General features: G+C 35.3%; 3 protein-coding genes across 3 annotated transcripts; all 3 read left to right on the top strand.

Moving 5' to 3' along the window:
• The first annotated feature begins 784 nt into the window (after positions 1–784).
• On the top strand, positions 785–3,291 carry LOC128226202 (uncharacterized). The gene is made up of 5 exons (XM_052936093.1): positions 785–1,009; positions 1,306–1,436; positions 2,299–2,370; positions 2,639–2,950; positions 3,091–3,291. The coding sequence occupies exons 1-5, from the start codon at positions 943–945 to the stop codon at positions 3,289–3,291; spliced, it is 783 nt and encodes a 260-aa protein (XP_052792053.1). The 5' UTR covers positions 785–942.
• Positions 3,292–3,318: 27 nt separating this feature from the next.
• Positions 3,319–4,977, top strand: LOC128228124 (uncharacterized). The gene is made up of 3 exons (XM_052939245.1): positions 3,319–3,584; positions 4,144–4,271; positions 4,668–4,977. The coding sequence occupies exons 1-3, from the start codon at positions 3,477–3,479 to the stop codon at positions 4,750–4,752; spliced, it is 321 nt and encodes a 106-aa protein (XP_052795205.1). The 5' UTR covers positions 3,319–3,476; the 3' UTR covers positions 4,753–4,977.
• Positions 4,978–12,480: 7,503 nt separating this feature from the next.
• Positions 12,481–18,753, top strand: LOC128228123 (uncharacterized). Its single transcript, XM_052939244.1, has 9 exons — positions 12,481–12,636; positions 13,338–13,410; positions 13,744–13,883; positions 15,459–15,659; positions 15,971–16,261; positions 16,614–16,872; positions 16,975–17,111; positions 17,804–17,931; positions 18,093–18,753. The coding sequence occupies exons 1-9, from the start codon at positions 12,592–12,594 to the stop codon at positions 18,187–18,189; spliced, it is 1,371 nt and encodes a 456-aa protein (XP_052795204.1). The 5' UTR covers positions 12,481–12,591; the 3' UTR covers positions 18,190–18,753.
• Positions 18,754–23,834: the final 5,081 nt, after the last annotated feature.

The raw sequence follows: 23,834 nt of genomic DNA, 5'->3' as shown, positions 1-23,834 counted from the left end.
TCTTAATAACTTGTTATGCCAGCGGCTGTTTATAATTTAAGCTTATTCATTTTACAACGTTGGTAGAACAACCTATATAAATCACGCTTGTGTGCACGATGTAGTGAGCTGTGGGAAAACGTGTATACCTGGAGGAAAACCACTTGTCCGTTTTGGTTACATCAAATCAAACTCACATACACCCAAGTGCGCTAACAAGACAGCATGCTTTATAATATACATACTATCATCAAATTATCATCTCTTCCTTAATTTAAAGAATTTCAAAATGTTAAACTGTATAAAAACCATATGTTGTGATACAGGTTTTTTTCCAACCACATCCGTTTTACCTATTGCCTCTGTACGAAGTAATTACAATCACTGTATATATTTACAACTTTACATACATTCTACTTGAACTTCATTTTCATTATAGCTTTTTATTATTCTTAGTGCTGCATCAAACACACATTAGTTGACATACCTTATTGTTTTAGATGTTATTTAAGGTTAAGACGTATTGGGACATATAACCTCTCTAGAGAAAGATATATAACCTGTTTTGCTCAGACAACTGTTTCAGCTCTGCTTGTTCGATTTAAATATATTAGCACATCATAAATTATTTCATTTTTAAAAGTTAACAAGGATACAGTGACAGCGTTGTTAAGTTGATCAATATTTTGAACAATCAGTCCATTACCTGTTAGACAAACTATTATTGCTGGGATTGCTACGTACTTAAACACAAATTACTGCATTCTGCTGATTAACCGTTTATAGAGCAATATATTTAGTGTATCAGGTGTAAATATAAGTTAGCTCTCGACATTGCATGCGCGATCAATACAGTGGTATTTGATTGTCGAATCAATTTTTGACAATGAAATAATATTTGCAGAATGTATTTTGCTGTCAATATTTCACATTGACTACAGAGTGTTATTGATATAAACGGACATGCCAAAGCGAAAGAAAGGAACTGCAGGCTTTGTCCACAACGTGGAGGACGACCTTTACTATCCGGGTATGTACTGTCATACTATACATTTTAAAATATTTAGTACGACTACTGTTTAAACACGTCAAATATTATTTACTCTAAGGCTTGAAACATTATGCTTTCTGCAATGGTCTAAATACTTCAAAATTTTAACGTATGATATAAGTTAAACTTGAAATGCTTACCTTCATTTTGGTGCTCTAATTTTAGATGTACTTTAGGAGCGAATTTGTCTGATGTTGGCTTATGTTCGATGTTTACTCGAACATAAGATTCAAAACCTTGAATATGAGGATCATGTCATTGTGATTGCTTTGTAGGTACAATCGAAGGAACGTTCAAATCTAAGGACAATAAAACTTCTTATAACGTACGCTTAGATGGGGCTGGTCAGGTTAGGAGCGATAATGTGGAGTCTTCAGGCTGGGCGAAGTCACGGCGACAGCTTAAGGTATCGGCTAATGTTTCGAAAAAGATTAGCGTCAAATAGTAAGGCTCGTTTAAGTGCGGAAGGTCAATGCTCTATTACGTTGTCTTTTAAGCTTTAGGACAACGTTATGGACTTATGGACAAAATAATTGATTTTTGCAATGTTCTCGTGTTGTACAGGGATGGTCGATTTTTTTCACGAGTGATTTCCTTAAATAACAATTTTTTGTCAGACTGTTTGGATTCAAACGTATACAAGTTTGAGCTTTCATTATAACGTCTTCATGATAAAATGAAGTTGTTTTAAATGCATATTATTCAAAATTACATATGATATGAATATACCACTTAATATAATCACATTCAAATAAATACTGTCAAATAAGACACAGAAACGCCTGTAGAATATTCCGCTGCGATTTTACAACAAAACATAAATTTACGCAATGGCCACACTTTCGACTTACTTCCTGGTTTCAAAATGACAACGCTTTGTTTTGTTTGAATAACATCTTGCATGTGTCTGCTTGTCATATTTCTTCAGCGCTTAGTCAAGAGCAAAATCTTTTTTCAAACAAAATATCGGGAAAAAGCATTTCGTAAAACTGTTTTTGTGCTCTGACATGTACATCAGACTGTGTCCCAGACAATCATTATTATTGGTTTAATAAAATCCAGACCACTCTAGCTTTATGCTTATCCTAGCTAAAGGATTCCTTCTTTCGGCTTCGGCCTAAATTAAAAACGAAGATAATTTACCCGGCTTTGTTATACACAAGGCATTGACTATGTGCTTTTATTTTTTGCATAGTCAGGATATGTAAACATCTTATCTCTGAATTGAAAACTGTTTATAAGGTTAAAGATTGTATACCATCTTTCAGCCTGGTGACAGAGTTTTAGTAGACCCGGACGAAGAATTGCGAAACCACGTTGAAGTTGGATCTGGAACGCATGTATGTCTGTTGGAATGACTAAACAGTAGTCATTGTAACAATCTTGCATAGTATAAGGCCATAAACTCAGATATCTATATATTGTGATCGTGCTTACTATTTCAAAAATGTAATGTGTGACTAGAGTTGACATACCACCTTATCTATAACTCATTCAGCTACTTATATCATTCATGCACATAAATTTATTGAAATACTTTCGATCGTTCACACCTTAAACGGTTACAATGTTCTTCTAGTTTGAATGTTTCTTACTTGTTTTGCACAGAGAACCTCAGTTCATGTTTCAACAGAACAAATCATAGAGGCAGACCAAACGAATGCTACACCTATAACACCAACAGAAGCCACTGACTCTCAACAAGAAAGACCTCAGACGAAAAACTATAAAATACAGACATCTGAGCCAGTTTCAGGTGTTGTAATTGCCCGTTGGCGAGAGGACGGTTGGTTTTACTTTGGAAAGGTTGTGTCGAGCGAGAATGACGAGTTTTGGATTGAAGATGGGTTAGGACGCAAGGAGCAGATTCATAAATCCGACATTTTTACAGAAACGGACCAAAGGTTTTTGAATCTACAAGTCAGTGAAATTATTCCCATTTAAACTGTAATTATTATGCGTTCTTTTTTGTCAGTAATTAGTTTTTAGCAAACTCTTTTCTCAACGTTTATATTTAAATTAAGGATACATATTTTCATATTTTGTTGTCTTTATTTTAGCCACTTGACAAGGTTGTTGCCCCACATCCAAAGTATATATTCAGCTATGCTCCTGCAGAAGTTACAGCTGTTTATAGATCTAAAGGAGCCGATTTACAATTCTTTGATAACACAACAGGATCTTTTCCATGGAGCGAAATGTTCAAAATATCTCAGCAAAAATATACAGATTACGTTCACCACATTAAACAGAAAGGATAGGAAATGCTTCAAACAAATGTTATAGTATTAGATGAAAAATGTGGATGCTTTAAATGTGGTAAGTCATTCGCCAAAGTTTATCTTCTTAAGATTTTATGAATCTCACGAAGAGAATAAAACTATTATGAGCAATATTGTTTCTGATCTTTTTAAAAGGTAAAGTCAGCAAGAATATTGATAACCAGATGTACACTGTAACTCTGATCGACGGCGATGAAACCGGACAACTAAATCAACAAGAAAGCCATAATTTGTTGAGGAAAACCAGACCTAGTATTGGTGTTGATTCAAAGGTAGGTCAGTTTAATATTTGATATTTATTGATATTAGAATTTGCATCAATAACCTTGGAGATAAATTATTCTGTACAAATTACATATGACGCGTTAAGTTGTAGGAATGTAAAACTACAGCCACACATGTGACACGACCGATCGCCCATACGTGGCAATTAAAGAAGCAGTGACCAACAACAACTACTGCCGAGGTTGGTTTGTCGCTGAAATTAAATTATGCCATAGTTTTAATTGTCGATGTTCGACGATTTATCGCTGACCAATCATTTATTAATTTATTGCTGACGTTCACCAACTAAACCTTATCAGCGATTGCCGGCAACTAATCCGAGACCAGTCGGCAATCGGTCGCCCATCCTCGCACAATCGAGTCATGCCTACAGCTTTTCCAACCAGAGTGGGCGTCAAAATTGTTTCGATGATTCAGCGAAAAGCTCCTACCGACTAAAAAGTTCCACTACCAGTCGCCGGCCAATGACAACCTTTAACAGACTGTCAACACACTTTTGTACGAACTTAAGGAGATACGGTATAAGTAAAAAGATGTTTCTTTCAGAATTTAAAATACGTTATTGGTCGTCAAAAAGATATTTACCTTCCTGGTGAGATATGCAAAACGACGGACTCCAGCGGGAAAACCACGCCAGATGAAACATTCACCGTCAAATTTTGTAATCACGAAGAGCAAGTTGTTTAATATTTAACTTTACGAGTTCGTTGTCCGGTTAACGCAGTGGTAAGTACACTCACTTCTCGCCAAGACGAAACTGGCTCGATTTTCTGCCTGGGCGCGTGTTAATTAGGTGGTCACCAAACTGGAAAAGTGGACTTCCTTCGGGTTCTTCGGTTACCCTATAATCAAGACCACCTTCTTGCGAAACATGTTGCAAACGAGAGCGACATAGTTAAAGTTCAAGTAGATCCCAAACATTGTAAATACAAATATTTTTAAACTGACTTCTGAATCATTGAATGTTATTATAAATACAATTTAAAGGCAGCAGCAGTGGCCACTTTTTCTGTAAAAGGCATCTCGTAAAAATATTATGATAACTAAAGAATATCGAAATTCTTTTTCAGGTCTTCCGTTCGCCTGGATGACGTTTATCCTATCAACCAAAACTACTTCGACTTAGTTGTTGATGTGTTGAAATCGCATCAATGAAACATACTAACAAGATAGCTGACTATTGTTAAAAGATAAAACTACATTGATCTATGACAGCACTAGTGGTGTTAGTATTTTATCATTACTACTGAGATTGTATTGTGACACATATCTAGACCGTCATTCGTTTTATTATATGCATTGTTAATAAAGATGTCATGGAGATAAATGAAATGGATCTACAAAAGGTTACGCTACAACAATATCACACAGGGCATAAGGCAGTGTGAATACTCGGAATTTAGTATTGTAGATGTTTAATATGAATATCAGTATATTGCATCTACAATCAGTTATTAGCATGTGTTGCTGTTTTTGAAATTAAATCAACTATTTAAATGGTTTTATAGACAGAATATATTTAAATAAATGGGGATGTTTATGAACTAGACATAAAAGAAATCGATTCTGGCAAATACTAAGTGTAAATACTAAGTGTTAGTATTACAGTAAAACTAATTCAATAATTTCTCATTTTGAACTTAAATAACAAAAGTCAACTCCACGGTTATGTTTTTGGGAACAAATTGGTGCTTATTATACTGATATTAAGATCGAAGGTAGAATGCTTAAATTGTGGTGTTCTTTAGATTTTTCGAAAAGCACACCAAATTGCCTATAGGTACATATAGAGGCAGACATTGACGTTGATTTGATTACGTCCCAGCTGAAAATAAGCCCACAGCCCACATCCGAAGCCAATCAGGGCCAACTGGAGAGTTCGCATGCACTGAAAAAAACCCACAAAATTATCTATATGAAACTTAAGGTTCCAATGCTGAATAACTCGACCCATAATTGTCCGCAAGTCAAACAAAGGTTACCTACCATGAACACTCCATGCGCATGCGTAGGAATATGTGTAACAAAATAAATATACAGGAAAGCGTGTACCCTGAAAGCTGGAGGAATTCACGAATGCGTCACATCCCGGGTGCGAGCATGTGTTAAGAATGGGCACAAAAATAAACATATTTTCATATAAAGGAAGGTGTGTACGTTGAAACCGGTGACCGAATAATGTCCTTACTCAGCCAATGTTGCCTGTACTTGGCATCCGGGTAAGCTCTCAAACGCTTAAACGGTATATCCCGGATTCGCGTTGTGCGGATAGATGGTCATCAAAATGCCTGTATGTAGATATATTTGATTGCGCCAACGCTGAAAATCGCTGACCATTTTACGTCCCAGTTCAAACCAAGGTTGCCAACTCTTCAAAAAACGCACTGCTCGCGAAAGGCTCCTGACTCTGCCGGTTGCATGCAAGCGTAAAATACTGGGTACGAGATTTCTAGATATAAAAGGGAGATAGAAGAAAAAGACAATTATAGATTACGCGCCGGTTAAAACGCCGGTTAAAACAAATGTAGCATAACCTTGACAACAGACCCAGCACGGTACGGAACTACTACGGTCCGTCCAGGTGCGCACAGGGACAGAAGCATCCACATAGAAATGCCTACAAATATAGAATGTTGTGGACGATTAATAACCGCTGACCTAAATACATTTCAAACCGAGTTTGCCTTCCATTGACCTCCGTCAAACGATACAGTTCTTCCAGGATTCGCGACTGTCCAAATTATACATGTATAAAGATGCAAAAAAAAACATATACAGGGAGACTCTGTCCCATTAAAATGCTATTATTATTTATATTTAAGATTAACGAACATTTGTAATCAATTGTTTCGAAACATAATATTTTCCGAAACAAAGTATTAGTTTTCAACCACATTGCTTCAAACGTTGTTTCAGGTTATTTACGACTACTCGATAGCAAGACATATAACCTATATTGATAATTATACATCGACACGTTGAGTTATCGGTCGTATAACTCCGTATCTAGCAGCATGAACTTAAAACAGTAGCATGTAGAATTATCTCCTTAGACCAGATGCGTTGTGTTATATGTACGTGTATCTCAAATTATCATGCATAAACATTGGAATTCTCAATCGAATTGTCTTTTATTATTTCGTACTAAAGTTATCACATATACAAATTAGATTCTTGTTTGGTCACGCCATTAGCCGTTCTGTTAAATAGTGATGTCTCGTAACCAGATATAAGTTTGTTTGGCGTATGAAAATTGTTTGTTTCGGGTAACCCGACCTTACCTAGAGAAAGTTGTCGACCCTTACGATTTTTCTCCCATTCTCATAACGATTTTTTCTTTGACCGCGAATTATTTTATTCCTCTGCGAACAAAGGGTGCTTCAACGGGAGGTAAACGCGGATGAACGCTTCGTTTGTAAAGCCGTATTTGATTGGTTCTGGATATACTGCTACCATATCGAAAAGATGCTTTTGCAAGGTCATTTTCTTTTCAATATATTTACAACGAATCAAATTGTAATAACTTAGGCCACTACAGTACCAAATAGTTTACAATGTCTGTCGTCAATTTCCTTAGCAAATGCACCACAATTAGGATGTGTTTGCATGGTAAACCAAAGCCTAACCTTTTCAAAGATAGAAAATATAGAAAATCAAATGCGATGCAATCCGGACGGGCTGATGAGAATTGAGATGAAAAAAGATGAAAGTATTTGAAAAAAAACACGATGACACTGTACTTGGTGACTGTTTAATATATAAAAGTACCACGGACATAACTTATTATTTGTATTATACTGCATTGGTTAAATATGTCGGTATTACATAAGACATTACACTAGCCAACAAGTTAATTTCAAGATTGTATTTCCAATAAACATAGAATTGTTAAAAATTGACATCAATGTATGACAGAATAAAGCTCGATATCTAAACAACAGCAACATATGGAAGTGATTTTGCAAGAAAGTCTCATTTGCACGAAAAATACTTCCATGACATACCTTGTTTGTGAAATAATACAGTGATGTGTGGAGATAAACTCAGTTAAGGTGTCATTGAAAATGTCAATAGTCAACATGACGACGGTAGGAAACACTACATCCCACACCATCCAGTTGTACGCCATAAAAAAACTACGACGAAATTGAGAGTTGTATATGACGCCTCAGTAAAAACAAAAAAATGTTGAAATAATAGTTTGAATGACTGTCTTTATGGTGTACCTATTCTATTCCAAGATTTATGTGGTATATCAATGCGGTTTCGCTTGCATAAGATGGCCTTCTTAGCGGACATTGAGAAGACATTTTTGCAATAGGCTACAACAAGATCAAAGGGACATACCGAATTTATTTTGTTAAAGGACTTTGAAGCACCAGTGTACGAAACTTCAAACATCCAAGAATATCAATTTCCATTTGGGATAATCTCAAGTCCATTCTTACTCGGAGCAACTGTACAAAGTCATCTTGATACGTATGGAACTGATATTGCTGATAAAGCGAAAAACAATATATACATGGACAATCTGATAACTGGAACAGAAACAGATGGTGAAGCAATAGAGTTTACAATGGTGCAAAGATTATGTTCAAGGACGCTTCAATGAGCTTTCGTGAATGGATTTCAAATAGTGTAACAGTGAACCAATACATATCGAAAGACGACAAAGTCTATGAGGATCAAATGAGCGTGCTAGTTCTATCATGGAACACAACTAACGATTCTTTTGCAATAAAACCTAAAATACCACAAATGTTTTGATCAATCCCTCTAAGCGGAGCATTCTTAAAGAAGTGACTTCAAAATTCGATCCACTTGGGTTGTTTTCACCTTTTCGTTTGAAAGGAAAATTACTCATTCAACAAATGTGGGCAAAAGGTCTAGATTGGGATTGTAAAAATTCACCAGAAGATAAAATTGAGTGGGATGAAATTTGGTAAGATTTGAAAAGCATTTCAAAGTAGAAAGTTGAAAGATATGTTACACGAATGTATTCAGCAGAAAACAGAAAGTATAGCTTGTGTTGTTTCTGTGATGCTTCTGGAAAAGCGTACTGTAGACTACAGCAATATATTTGCGAATTACGACACGCTTGAAGACCGTAGCGAAGTTGATGATTTCTAAAACGAGACTTGCTCAATTAAAAACAATGTCTATCTCTCGTTTGGAGATAATGGGCATAGTTTGGTGAACAATCAGTTAAATCTACCAATGGAAAATACATATTTATTCTCAGATTCGCAGTGTTGTCTCCAATGGATTGATTCAACGAAGAGATTGCCAGTATTTGTGAACACGGAGTGAAAGAAATAAGAAAGCATACCAATGTGAAATTTGGATATGTAAAAACAGCTGAAAACCAAGCTGATGTGACTACACGTGGCACAAATATGCAAAACCATGACATGGTGGCATGGATCAAAATCGTGAATAGGACCTATTGTTACCTGACCGAATCATGATCTAGAAAAAAGTGATGAAACGTTACCAGTTAATGCTATGGAATGCTTTACAGTAGATACAAACCAACAAAAGGAACCAACAAATGTAATTTCTCTATTTGGAATTGACTAGGAGTCTTATTCCTCTGTGACAAAACTTATGCGAGTTACAGTATTCATTTTGAAATTTATCCGAAACGTGAAGCAGCGCAAACAGACAAAAGGTGGTACATTGACGGTCATTGAAATTTGTGAACACTTTTGTGATGTATGCGCAGCAATTACAAATGATACAAATCTACTCCGGCGGTTGAATTTGGACATAGGTGACGATGGACTCTTAAGGTGGAAAGGAAGACTACAAAATGCAATACTTACAGAAGGTACAAGACTCCCATTCTGCTGCCAAAGAAGGATGGATTCACAAAGCTTATAGTAGAGCAACATCATAAGCAATGTTTTACACAGTGGTGTGTCTCAGACGTTGAGTCATATACGACATAGATATTGGATACCACAAGGCGTTCAACCATCAAAGCAGTGATTCGTATGTGCAATGTCTGTCGATGATATGGGGGAGGGCCATACCCCTACCCAAATATGCCGCCTCTTCTCAAAACGCGTGTTGAGAAATCACAGCCATTCACACATACGGGAAGTGATTACTTGGGACCATTGTATATCAAATCCAACACTGAAAAACAAAACGTATATGTCTGTTTATTTACGTGTTTAGTTACACGTGCTGTACATCTAAAAATATAGTGGATATGTCGTCAAAGGAATTCATCATGGCATTCATTTCGCAAATAGAGGTTCCTATAGAAATCATTTCAGACAACGCATTGCAATTTAAAACAGCAAACAAAGCACTAGATCTTGTATGGTTTAATGATCTTAAAGATGAAAGTGTATAAAGTTAAGTGTCAAACAAAAGGATTAAATGGACTTTTATCGTGGAATTAGCACCCTGGATGGGGGGGGGGGCTTTTACGCAAGACTAGTTGGTGTGATAAAGAGGTCATTGTGAAAATCATTAGAGCGCAAACTACATTACTGATTCAAATACAAACACTACTGAAGGAAATAGAAGCAATTGTGAACACGAGGCCATAGGTTTACGTATGCGATGCCATTAACTCCAATGTAACGTTGACCCCGGGACATTTTTAACATTGAATCCAAGAGTTAGCGTTCCTGAATAGATGATTATGCATACACACCAAATAAAAGTTCAGCTGGAAAATTACTGAAAATGTGGAAAAAGGGACTAAAACTCTTGAATGGGTTTTGGACAATTTGGCGAAACGAATACCTGTTCAGTTTACGTGAAAGATCGCAAACAAAACTTCAAACAGGCAGAGTTCAAACACAATGTTCTCCAAATATAGGTGAAGTTGTTCATGTCATAGAAGAATTATTTAGAACCGGTTGGAAAATTGGTAGAATTATGGCGTTAAGACACAGCAAAGACGGCAACGTAAGACCAGCTGAAGTTCGCTTGGCATCTGGTCGTTTAATTAGACGTTCACTGAATCTTCTTTGCCCTATTGAACCTGCGGCAGAACCTTCATGTGAGCAAATACAGCAACCAACGTCTAAGTCGACAGTTCGGCGGTCAGAACGTTTGCTGCCAAAAAGCATAATAAAACATTTGGGAGCAACTATCGTTACAATAGTCAATTGGCAATTGTTAACAACCGTTGTGATTTTCAGTGTTATGTGTAATGTGTGATTTAAATTACACAGGTGTTGAAGTGACCCGATTATTGTTACAATTAAAGTGTTCCAATGATGCTTAAATATTTAAACAATAGACATACATTATAAACATATAGACAAAATCTAAAGTTGATGTGTACAAAATAGTTGTGTTATATTGCTCAGCGGAGCAAAGATATTTAACAATTAAAATATTCGCGCCCAAATTTTACTAACGGAGCGAGCTAACATCATGAGTCAAATGAGATGGTGGAAATTGTACTCGAGGACTTCGAGCAATGTTATTAGTGTGACATAAGGGTAGCTTGATTTGTGCACGAGGTTCGCGAATTTTAGATGGGAAAGCTTTATTTGAAATGTTATTATCATTCCGACAGGAAGAACAGTAAATCTTCTAAAATACCTGAAAACGTTTGCAAAGAATGTAAAACAACAAAATAAAATATAAAAGAAACTTTAGGCGTCATGTTATGGAACGAAATTCAAAGTAAAACAGACATTGGACATGTGAAATGTGCACCAGTTACTCCAAATTTATCAGAATAGGTAAATTTATGCAAACACCTCTTGATCAGTCATAATAAAACAAAGGCAAAGGCAGGACTCATGGTACTCTTGGCGAAACGGGAATATGAAAACAACATAACAAGTGCTGATATGTTTTATGACGTGGTTTCATCAGATTACGAAGAAATATTTGACTTAATGGCAGAGTGTGACGATGATGAATATATACGAACCATTGAAGAATTTGACATCAACAAACTTACCGGTGAAAGGGGAATAGTCCGGCAAAAAGTGATCGCCAACAACGATGTAGTAAAGGGAGGTAATAAAGAAAGTATTTGTGCCGACGACGATCGTGTATACAGCTATGTGAACTAAAATACCGATAGTGTTACCTTTGTTAGAGATGATAAATACAGTGACATAAGTGATGTTGATGGTGAAAATGTTGCTGTCGAAAATAATTCGATAAACAGGGGTACAGTTGGAGACAACAATGATACAGTTCAAGTAGTGCTAAATTACTGGGGCTTCAATGACAGCAACATATGACATTTGAATCGTGTTATTTTTTCAAGGTATGAAACAAAAGCTTTATTATATTTTTGGCCACTTTAAACTCATTATGCTGTTAAAAATGGTACTGTTTTGCTATGCATGTCTTGTGATAAAATTACAAATGATTTTTCATCTATACAATCTTAATTTTACAAAGCGGCGGGATTGTCGTGAATATCTTGAATATCACGAGACTTGGATTGGTTATGCTCCGCCGGAGTCTGATGTATTATATTGCCCCATTGATCCGTCGGAGCGCTACGTAGTTTTGTCACTGGACGAAGTTTCCCGCTATTGTATTCTACGTTCGCCTCGGGTTTACTAAGGTAACTTGTTACTATATAAGCTCAAGCATAGTTAAAAAAGGGAGGTTATTTTCTTCTTTCGGCATTGGACTATTAGGCTCAAGACCACAGTTATCTGCCCCCCGTTGACCAAGATCCGGATGTGAATACAGAAAAAAGAGTGCTTGTGTTCAAGTATCAATATTTTATTAAAATTGAATGAAAATGAAGCAAAAAATGTTCTTTTTACAGAGAACTTGACTGCATTTGACACTCTATTGCAGAAATTGATAGTTTTCAGTGTAAATATTGGAAAAATCATATCATGTGGAAGTCTGAAAATTAGTTGTTTGTAGCCGATTGACTCCTTGGCGGAAGGGTTATTTATTTGAACTCAATTTTGACAGTCGGGTCAATGGTCAACATGGTGCTTTCTTGTGATTATATTTTGTGTCTTGAATTGTTCTAGAGATGCCATGTTCTTGTTTTTCAATTGGGATGTGCATAAAGTCAAAAGCCAGGTTAGTGTCTATATGAAACATATAGTAAAAATAACTGTGGTCTCACGCCATTAAAGTTGGATTTATGTTCTATTGGATTTATATTGATGCTTACAAAACGTGTTTTAGGAAAAAGTAAAATAAAGACAGTTTACATGGTGATTTCGTTGTGTTACTTTGTTATTATACGAAACAAAATTATCTTTCCAATGTGAATGATTAAAGGTACTATATAATTTTCAGACTGAAATAAAAACAAATCAAAACTCGCCACAGCATACCTTGTATTTAAAAAAATAACAAACATAAAAACATCCCACCCTACCCTACCTGGTAGATTTGGGGATGTTACCCTAAACAAACAATTCATTTTTTATAACTTATCATTTGTAGGGGTATTGTTAACTCATTACTTACAACTGAAAATACATAACAGATACAAATATGATAATAATATAGTATGAGTTCACGAGGTATCAACATTTCAAATTTATGCATTTTTGAAGGCCTGACTTTGTTATGGCCATTATCTGATAATGCAATTATCAGATATCGAATATTATATTGTATCGGGATTGCATGAAAACCAAATGATAGCATTCACACAGAGAGGTAACTGATATTGAAGCAAGATAAGCTCAATTAACTATTCTCTGCTCTTCGATGCAATAGTATGCGGCTAAATATTTGCAAAACGTATTTCTTAAATCCATATTTTTCAGTACCAAATGGCAAAACAAAGGAGAGGAATTTCAGCCTTGGTGTATAATAGGAATGATAAACTTTTCTATCGGGGTATGTACTCTGTTTATTAATATTTATTTCAATGCAACTTTCAATCTGATCAAAATATGTTAAACATAATGTGCACAAAGGTTTTAGCATATAATGTTTAGTCTGTAATCGTCCAAACTGCTTGCATTATTAAACTGTATCGTGACGTTCGGCTTATTTCATTACAATGTGACGTTACATGGTGAAGCGATTATAGGGAATCGTACGTGCCGATAGCATGTTGGTACACTATTCTTCCGAGTTCTAAGCACACGATTTTCACCTGCATGTTCCATCATATGTTACAGTGGCTATCAAATATGAAATTCGTGCCATAATTCATTGTCTTTGCAGGTAAAGTCGAGGGAACGTTGCAAAAAAGAGGCAACAATTATTTTTACAACATACGCTTAAATGGGGATGATGAGATTGTTCCGGTAGACCGGAGTGATGTTGAGTTCAGAGGCGGAGCAATGCCATGGCGGGAGCCTAAGGTATTTGCTTACGTTCTATTCTTTCATTAGCTTCAATATTTAAATATCTAGCATTTTAAACTCTTGATATATCATCGGTTCTTAAACACCTTTCCATTTGAATACACTTATGATAAAATGTAAAGTGGACGGGGAGCCTTCCTCAGTGCATAAGTGTGTGGGGAAGTCCAAAATTGAAAATGTTTCAAAAGTTTAGGTCCTATTTTTGAGAAACAGTATAAGTGGAGTAAGACATACATCCTTGGATCACATTTTACGAAAGTATTTATCAGTTTTTGGATCAAAAAGCATTTGCATCTTTTCGAAAAAGAGTGTTGCCAATATGAATATGTTTTTATGTCTAAATACATAACACTATATTATCAACAATGTCTTGTGATTTCTTATTGATAACTTTTCAATTAAAAAGATATTAAATAAAATAATGAAAATAGTGGATAAATTTCATTTGCTAGTTACAAAAATGCAAATGTTTTCTTAAAATAGTTGCATTCACTACAAAGACGCAAGATATTGTTGGTTGGGTACTGTTGACTGTTTTGAAACAAAGCATATTGAGTATGTATAAAGCCATTTACCAAACAAATGCAAATGTTTCTTTAAAGAAAATCGTGTATATTTCCTTTCATAAAATTACACCTAAACATTTTGCATTGGGTGTTTGTATTATGCTTAATAAAATATTAACCACAAAAAATGTAATTTAAAGTGGTTATGTTTTTTATCAAACGGATTTGGCATTGTGAATGCCCTCAAACTATTATTTATGAGGTTATTGCTTTTGGCATTCCTAAATAAATCTAATGCCAGATGTTTCCATTCAAACATATTACAAAAATTTGAGCTTTCGTCTAAACGCCTTCATTAGAAAACACATTTGATGATGTCATTTTTATTCAATATTATACAACATTAAGTATGTAACGATCCATATAAATACAAACAAACTGACCAATGAGAATCGCACTTGGCCGCGGAAATTTACATAGAACACAAATAAGTACAGGGGTCTTACGCCAATGAGAACATAAAATTAATAAATGAATGTTTCAATATGACTGGAACTATTCAAACTATGACATCAAATGTTCTTTCTTATTGCAATTTGTGTATATGTTGAACAAACAAAAAGCGCTCAGCGCTGTTTATATAGCATCATAAGAAAGTGCTTGCATGTGCTTGCATGTGCTTGCATGTCATAATCCTATAAATCTTAGTCTAAAAGCAGGCAATTTCTTCGAAACAAATCGGAAAGAAATCACATCGTAAAAAATGTTTTACAACACATAGGCCAGTGTAAAATATGCATTTGTAGAAGAATGTGTCCAATGTGTCCAAATATACATTTGTACATGGGACAAATATTTAAGCAAATTCAGAAAACTATTTATTTCTGCTTATCTTTACTTAAGGGTATCCATGTAAAACAAGGTTGTTTTGCTGGATTTTAAAATTATGCTTAAAAATATAATAACTAGGTTTGTGTAGGTGCATTTTAATCCAAACTATTTTCTATTACTATTATCCTGTTTCTCTTATACGAAAACACTCCCTATTGATTATACCTCATTTCAGCCTGGTGACAAAACTCTAGTAGAACCAATATCAAGACCAGATAGAAGGTATTCATTTCCAAATTATGTTCAAAACACGTCCTGGTCGAATAACTTGATTGGTGAACGAAGATCTGCTTTCGTTGAAGGTGTTGTGAAACGTTTACCAATACCAACTGAAGAGATACGGCGATACCACGTTGTAGTTGGCTCAGGAAAAAAAGTATGCATGTTGGCATGATTTAATTTTCATTATTGTAATCCAGTGGTACCAGGCGTTTCAGAAAGGCATTTGCAAATTATAAGGACATACAGATAGATAGTGTATCAATTGTTACAATTAGAATGTCAATTTAAATGTTCGCGAAGAGTTTATATACCACTAAATACATGATCAATTATGTTCAACATGGAAACAATCTAAATCATGCGCATTAATGATGCATTTTATACAAATACTTAGACGGTCATATATTCTTTGTATATGTAGGTGAAAAGGCATATTGGATGTATATTTATTTTTTGTTGGTACAGAAAAAAACATTACATGTATCAAGACATCAAATGAAACCTTTGGGTGGCAACAAAGAAGATATTCAACCAGTAAAAACTGAGACAAAGGACAAGAACATACAGGCACCAAAATCTGAACCAGTTTCTGGTGTTGTTCTTGCGCGCTGGCGCGACGACGGCTGGTTTTACTTTGGAAAGGTTGTGTCGAGCAAGGAAGATGAATACTTTATTAAAGACGGGTTCGGATTCAAAGAAATGATGCACAAATCCCACTTATTAACAGAAACGGACCAGAAGTTTCAAGTCGTACAGGTCAGAGAAATTCACTTTAAGATAAGATGAGTTTATCTTGTTTCTACATTCTATGGAATATGAGTGATTTGGAAAGTAAAACTAAACCTTCTTCCTTAAGTGTTTTATACAAACACATATAATGATCCGTTTTGTGCTGTCTTCATTTAAGCCTATGATCAAGGTTATAGCTGAATATTCAAGTTATGCCATGGAGTGATATCTACAAATTTCACAATTAAAATGAGATAATTTCTATTGTTTCAACATTTTATGGGTTTTGAGTGATTCTATGCAATGATAGCAGACCTTCTCCCTCAAATGTACTCTACCTTTACCCAAACTAGAAAGTTGTTTATTTTCTTTATTTTAGCCCGGTGACAAGGTTGTTGCCCTACATCCAAATTATATATTCAGCTACGCTCCTGCAGCAGTTGAACGTGTTTATAGATTGAATGGAGCAGATCTTACATTTTATGATAATACAACAGGAACTTTACCATGGAGTGAAATCTACAAGATATCTCATCAGAAATACGCTGATTGCGTTCGCCACATTGAGCAGAAAGAAAAGGAAATGCTTCAAGCAGAGGTTATAGTATTAGATGTAAAGTGTGGCCACTTCCAATCTGGTAAATCCTTTTTAATAGTTATAATTCTTATGCAAATTATAATCTGTACAACCGATATAATAACGATTACACGTACTGATTTGATTTTGTTCTTTTGTTAAGGTACAGTCAGCAAACATATTGATAACCAGATGTTCACTGTGACTATGACTAAACGCAACGGAGTTGGCCATCTTGAACAACAAGCAAACCACATGTTTCTGAGGCAAACAATACCGAGTAATGGTGCTGATTTAAAGGTAGAACACTTTCACATGTGTAAACTTTTTAATATTGAAATATGCATTTTAACTTTTGCACCTTGTGCAGAATATACTAAACGTAACGTTATAAAGAAATAAAGTCTAAGTCAACTTGTGTCATGATCGACAACCAAAAGCTGCGACCGAAAACAATTTTAACCGACTATAACGCGAATTTTCAAAACTGTGTGCTTGTAAATCAGTTGAACGGCTTGTTGTTTAGTGCTATACGACAGCTCTTCTGTCACTAAAGATATCTGGAAGATTGTTTGCCAATGGCTCATGTGAATGTCTGCTGGTGTTTGCAAGCGATCGTCGCATTATTGACGATAATAAACAACAGGTTTAGACCGGTGGCTCGCGTTCGAAACAGACTCGGGAACTTGATCTAATAACCTTCATTTTCCGATATTGCAATATTCTAAAGGTAATGAAGAGAAAAGACCAACATTGTTCTTGAAATCTATGATACTTAAGTAGGAAGAAGACATGCGGCTGCATCGAAAGACGATCGGCTACTAGTAGTATGACAGATTGCCAACGAGTCGCCGACTAAATTGACATAGCATATTCCAGGTAGTTGGTGGCCAGAAGTTATCTTGACGCAAAGTAGAGTTGTTAGATGTAAAGCTATGTGTGCCTGGGGCTTTAAGCTTAAAGGATATAACTAAAGAGTGTGTTTGTTTCAGAGTTTAAAATACGTGATTGGTCGCGTGAATGATGTTTACCTTCCTGCTGAGATATGCAAATCGACGGACACCAACGAGAAAACAATGCCAGATGAAACTATAACCATCATTTTTTGTAACCGCGAAAAGTAAGCAGTTTCTTATATTCGTCTGATATAAGGAAATATATTTCTATTTACAATTTCATTGTTTTTAATTTTAAAAGTACCAGTGCCAACGTCTTATCTAAACGACCTCTCATTTAAATTAGTGTTAATACAACAAATTATTACCACAATACGTTTTTCAGGGCATTCGTTCGTCTGAATGATGTTTATCACATCAATAAAAACTACTTCGACTTCGCCGTTGATGAGTGGAATCGTGCAAATGATGTTAGCGAATAAAAACACTGCTAACAAGGATGCTGACTACTGCTGGCCATATATACTGTTCATGAGCAAGGAGAAACTTCTTGTAGCCCAAGTGAAATTGTCAAATGCATAAACGTATGTAATTGCAAGGAAATATATACTTAAATCAAGTCGAAGAACGTTTATTTTAAACATTCAGGTTGCTCAGAAATGGAATAAGATGGAAAACTTTTATTAATGAACATAAGCTATTTTTATTATCATTGTTTTTATTATAGACCACATTTGTTGTAATACTCCTTTCGTATAAACAGTAAATCTTCGAAAGCGCTGAAAAGCACATGTCAATAGTATGAAATTGGGCGCATTTTATCGTTGTTTTCCAAGAAAACGCATACACATTTGCTTTGAAATAAGTTTTTAAGGCAGCTTGGTGGAGTTTTCGGGAAGATGCTGATATTCGCTAGTGGGTGTAGATTTGTGAATAGAAACCATAAATTTATCACTGATTTAAGAGAAAATGCATGTATAAATGCTTTGGAAAAATAAACCTAGTTTAGGCCGCTAGGCCACCAGACCATTAACTTCATGCCGCTAGGCCGCTGAAGTGCTTGATCGACATTTTTGAAAAAAAGGTAATTTTACTTTAGAGTGATCATTTCTGCATAAAAAACAGTAAATATGTCATTGTGTTAGAAGAACAAGCATGTTTACATGCTTTGAAATAGCTGACTGCTTAATCAACGTTTTTGAAAATATGTTGATAATCGCTTCAGAGTGATTATTTGTCTATACAAACAGTTAATATATCATTGTTTTCGAAGAAAAGGCATGTATTCATGCTTTGATAAGGCCGGAAGGCCGCTAACTTCACTCCGCTAGGCCGCGGAAGTGCTTGATCGACTTTTTTGAAAAATTGTTGATAATCGCCTCAGAGCGATAATTTGTGCATACAAACAATTAATATAGCATTGTTTTAGAAGTAAAAGCATGCTTTGAAATTGGATACCATTTTAGGCCGCTATGCCGCTAGGCCGCTAGGCCGCCAGGCCGCTAACTTCACGCCGCTAGGCCGCTAAATTCACGCCGCTAGGTCGCTTAATTCACGCCGATAGGCCGCTGTGCCGCTAGACCGCTAACTTCACGCCGCTAGGCCGCTAACTTCATATACATTTGATTGTATCAGTTGGACAAATACAACACGCAACAATAAAGCATTATTAGTAGGTTATCGTTGTTGACAGACATTTTGAAAGCGCGCCAATCACTTGATGCATGTGTACGCTAAACATGTGATAGCAATTTGTAAAGTAAATCTAAATTCATATGTATGAACATTCCTTACATAGATAAATCCTTTTCGTTGATAGTATGTTATTCTTCATATTTATAGACACATTACAAATGAAATCAACTAAGAGGTGATAATTGGTATAGGAGTGGTATGGATGTCTTTTTCTCACCTAAGAAGTTATAAGATCCTATCAGGGGTACTCTCTCATAAACTCTGATATTGACTCAAACGTGGCTTAATGAACTCAGTTTTCGTAACCATCGCGCTATCAGAAATTAGTATAAACTAAATTCATCTTATTCAGCTAAGCTGGCTTTGTTTCTACAAGAGAACCGAGCTTAATTGAGCTTATTTTTTATCAATCAAGTTATAACGTTAGACATTAAATTGTCTCTTGCCTTATCATTTACTATTTTTTTCTTTAAACGTAAGCTCTTCGTAATTACATCTTTATTTTTTCAATATTTTGTTAATAAATGTTGTGATTTTATTATTTCGACATTGATATGCACGACATACATGAAACGTAAATGTGAATGTGTTAGTTGTTTAACAGATCATGTGTGGTTCCATTAATCTTTATATTGATAGAAAATTAGTGAATCAAGCATAGTTGTATCGAAAGAAAGGTTTCTAAGATCCGTACACAAACGAGTTACTTCGAGTTTATACTTGTTTCATATAAATGCGCTTCACACGGTGTCCATCAACTACGGACTGTTTCTACATACTAAAATTGAGGGTGGCTTGCTAGATGAATAGAACAAACATAAACATTCTAAATTTAATGATGGATTGTTTCTAACAGAAATTTGATGTATAAAACAAACACGACAGTACCGCACAATACAATGGTTATACAGTCTTGATACAATCCGATTTATTCCCATACCGTTTCGCATATTCTTACAATAACTGTTTACAGTCATAATGAACAATCTCAAACAAAAACCATCCATGTATGTTGTGTTAAATACTTCACTGTGATGAAAAAAAGAGCTTAGTTCAGGCAGATCCAACAAAACCTCATTTATAACCAAGGCAATATGCTGTGCACTATTAGCTAACTATAATAAATCACCTATGTAAACAAGATTTGTGTCAGAGCAATCTATTTCAGTATCAGCGGTAGTCCAAGTCACTTAACAGATAACCGTAGCTGTAGCGTAGTTGTACATTCATTTCTAGCTTCTTAGCAATTCAAAACAAAAAAAAAATACGGGACTACAGTCCTACTGTTTCATAATGTGTGTTTTCTTTATCAAAAAGACATTAAGCATAACATAACATTTTGAAATAGATTTTGTTATATTGATACAATAAGCATACTACAATCAGGACATTTTATAGACCTGTATATTGTTTTTCAGCTCAGGACGTGCTTCTATAAATTGACAAGACACATATAGAAGTCTTTTATTTGCAGACAACACCAACACACATGGCTTACGTAAATAACGGTTCGTGCTCAACATTCCGTCTAGTACAATACAATCGGAATGTAACTTACCGTGTTCATTTATTTTGAACATAACAATAGAATCGCTTTCCCGGAAAACAACTAACAATTGATCAGCATTGTATAATGCCAATCCACGTGGCTGTCGGAACCGAGGATCCTTTAGTTCCTGAATGAGGTTTCCATTTTCCCAAGAGTAGACTTTGAGGTACCCCGACTTCTCGTCTGAGACAACTATAAACCTAGCTGTGTTTTGTATTTGAATACCCTTGATATAAAGAGGTCTTTCATGTGTCTCTGTCGTGTCCGAATTATCAGTTGTGCTAAGTACTTCAAAACGATTTGTACACGACAGGGTTGGTGTATCAATTATGTCAAATACACCAAAACCAGGAGGTGTAACATATGTTACCAAAAGCCTATCATCCATGTAGTCTATACCGTAACAATCGTATGGAACATTTACCTTGCTTTCGTTTTGGAGAGAATTGTTTTGGTATTTGAAAATATTGATTTGTTTTTCCTCAGGCATTGTTACAGCTATATAATCATAACGCAGACAAACCACGCCTCTCGGAGAACTCGCCAATTGTGTTACCCAGATAATAGATTCTCCCTTTTCTTTCTCCAGGTTGATCACCCTGACCACTTTATTTTCTGCGTCACACAATACTAGGTATTTCTGCATAAGTATTGTCATTCCGGCAATATAGCAATGACTGTTGGCTTGAATGTGGTGCTGGAAATGTGCGATTAATGTTCGAGGTTCACTGTTTGGAATAACATGAAGACTCTGCTGATCTGTATCACTGATGTTTCCTGTGCTTTTATGTTGTACAGTATTTCCAGAATAAGTCTCAGAGCACACTTCATCTAGAACCCGAGCGTTGTTTTCAACTAAAAGCTCTCGTTTGTCTAAAAAGTTATTGATCTCCTCTCTATAATAGCGAAGTTTCTGCAAGTATCCCTCGTGACCACAATCTTTCTCTGGAAATGCATTCTTGAGATGATTTAGAACAATAGGCAAATTATCCGCATTATCTGTAGAATTATCGGCCATGACAGCTTATTGGGCCGTAATCAATTCGAAACTCATTATATAAACGCATTGAACTATTTCAACACGGTTTAACACTATTCATCTATTATCCGGAGATGAAATATTCCCGAATGGATGAGATCGATGAGTGTTCTCCCTGTATTCAAGTCCATAACATTATCGGGAAATACTCACTCGAAACACAATCGTTTAATATTCATGTGCAATATTTTACCTGGCTGCTTTCCAAAACAATTTTCCTGGTTGATTTGATCGATAACTTCTCTTCCTGTACGAAGTGCATAACATTTGTCCTGTTTACAAGACTCATTGAAGTGTTGATGTTATTCTCCAGCACTACTACTGCAATTTTAAGTGTGCAAACAAAACATATACATCTGAGACTATTCCAACAAAGAAAATGATTGACGTAAAAAGTTTATAAAAATAACAAGTACATGATTATTATTATTATTATGATAAAAACAATCATATTCACCCTTCAGTTCTAACTTGTGTTTTTTCGGCAATTTACTTTTAATTTCAATGAAAAATGCTAGCAGTAGTCGAAAATCTAAAAATCAACTACGAGGCAAGGGCTCAACGACCGTGATCTAGAAACACAAACGTATTAACACAACACACACACAGGCAAACAGCACTAACAGACCACCACTTGGGTAACTTTAAACAAACATGTTATAAGTGAAATAAATGATAGTCATTTTTGGTCGTCGCAAGAAGTTGGCATCAACATAGATTTTATCCCCAAGAACATCTTTTTTAAATACTAGAAGACATGTAACATGTAAATTAGTATCAGTATACCCTCGAGTCTGATAAGTATTTAAAAGGTCATTTAATCGATCAGTCAGTATAATTGGAGGAAAGACTTTTACGTTTTGCGTTTTGAGACTGGCGTCAAAGAATTCCGAATGAGCAATACAATTAACAATCAAAGATTTAAGACTATGAGTGTATTAAGAGAGGAATACTATTAGTCTTTATGTCGTTATGCTTAATAAAGAACATAGAAAAAGGTTTTCCTTAATTTCTGAAACCTCAATCTTTGTTTAACAGTTTAGCAGTCATTAATTTACTAGAGGAATTACACTAATCCACGTCTGAAAATTCTATAGCAAATCTTAACGATTGCGAAATATATACACCACGATAGGGACACTGGAACGTCGCCGTCAAAAGACGTATAAATTTACAATTTTAAAGTTGAAATCATCCCATTTGGCATAAAGCTTGATGGTAAATTTGTCATCTGTAGCTGCAAGTTGAATATCTAAAAACGAAGAATTTTCAACGGACGTGTTTGATATATTAAGTCGTGATTCTAAAGGGTATATTTAATATAAGGTATTCCTTAAATGAGAGATGATCCATATTCATAATGTCCTCAATGTACATGAAAGTGCTGTTCAATTTCTCAGAAAGCGCCAGACCTCCATACGTGAACATAACGGGGCCATAGACAAGGAACAAATAATATTCTAAGCTTTTGTGTTTGCCATTTTGTGTTTGAATATTAAAACGTTGGTCAATATTTTTCTTTCATCGCGTTTTTTTTTAAGATTCCGTGTGCATCTTTTTGCATGCGATCTATATTTCGACCGTACCAAATCGTTTTTGTTTAGCGTTAAACCTTTGTACGAAAACCGATCTTGTTATCCTCAAAAGAAACGAGTCCACGAAAATAAACGAGTACTAAGTGAGTGACATCCTATGTATAATATAGACAGCAGAGCCTCCATAGTCCATTCCGGACCATTCTCGATTGCTAGACAAATGTCCACTCCAAAATGAGTTTAAGTAAATTATGTGTCATGGGCTCACACAGAATGCATCATTTTTTTATATCAAATGCCAAGAATATC

This window comes from Mya arenaria, chromosome 3, assembly GCF_026914265.1.
Source record: "Mya arenaria isolate MELC-2E11 chromosome 3, ASM2691426v1".
Lineage (NCBI taxonomy): Eukaryota > Metazoa > Mollusca > Bivalvia > Myida > Myidae > Mya > Mya arenaria.
The sequence above is the reverse complement of the archived record's forward strand: the minus strand, read 5'-3'. Positions and strand labels throughout refer to the sequence as shown.

Coding starts and splice junctions, on each gene's coding strand:
- LOC128226202 (XM_052936093.1), top strand. CDS start 943: ATGCCAAAGCGAAAGAAAGGAACTGCAGGCTTTGTCCACAACGTGGAG. Junction 1,010..1,305: donor GGACGACCTTTACTATCCGG/GTATGTACTGTC, acceptor ATTGCTTTGTAG/GTACAATCGAAGGAACGTTC. Junction 1,437..2,298: donor AGTCACGGCGACAGCTTAAG/GTATCGGCTAAT, acceptor ACCATCTTTCAG/CCTGGTGACAGAGTTTTAGT.
- LOC128228124 (XM_052939245.1), top strand. CDS start 3,477: ATGTACACTGTAACTCTGATCGACGGCGATGAAACCGGACAACTAAAT. Junction 3,585..4,143: donor GTATTGGTGTTGATTCAAAG/GTAGGTCAGTTT, acceptor TGTTTCTTTCAG/AATTTAAAATACGTTATTGG. Junction 4,272..4,667: donor AAATTTTGTAATCACGAAGA/GCAAGTTGTTTA, acceptor ATTCTTTTTCAG/GTCTTCCGTTCGCCTGGATG.
- LOC128228123 (XM_052939244.1), top strand. CDS start 12,592: ATGTTCTTGTTTTTCAATTGGGATGTGCATAAAGTCAAAAGCCAG. Junction 13,411..13,743: donor TGATAAACTTTTCTATCGGG/GTATGTACTCTG, acceptor TTGTCTTTGCAG/GTAAAGTCGAGGGAACGTTG. Junction 16,262..16,613: donor AGAAGTTTCAAGTCGTACAG/GTCAGAGAAATT, acceptor TCTTTATTTTAG/CCCGGTGACAAGGTTGTTGC.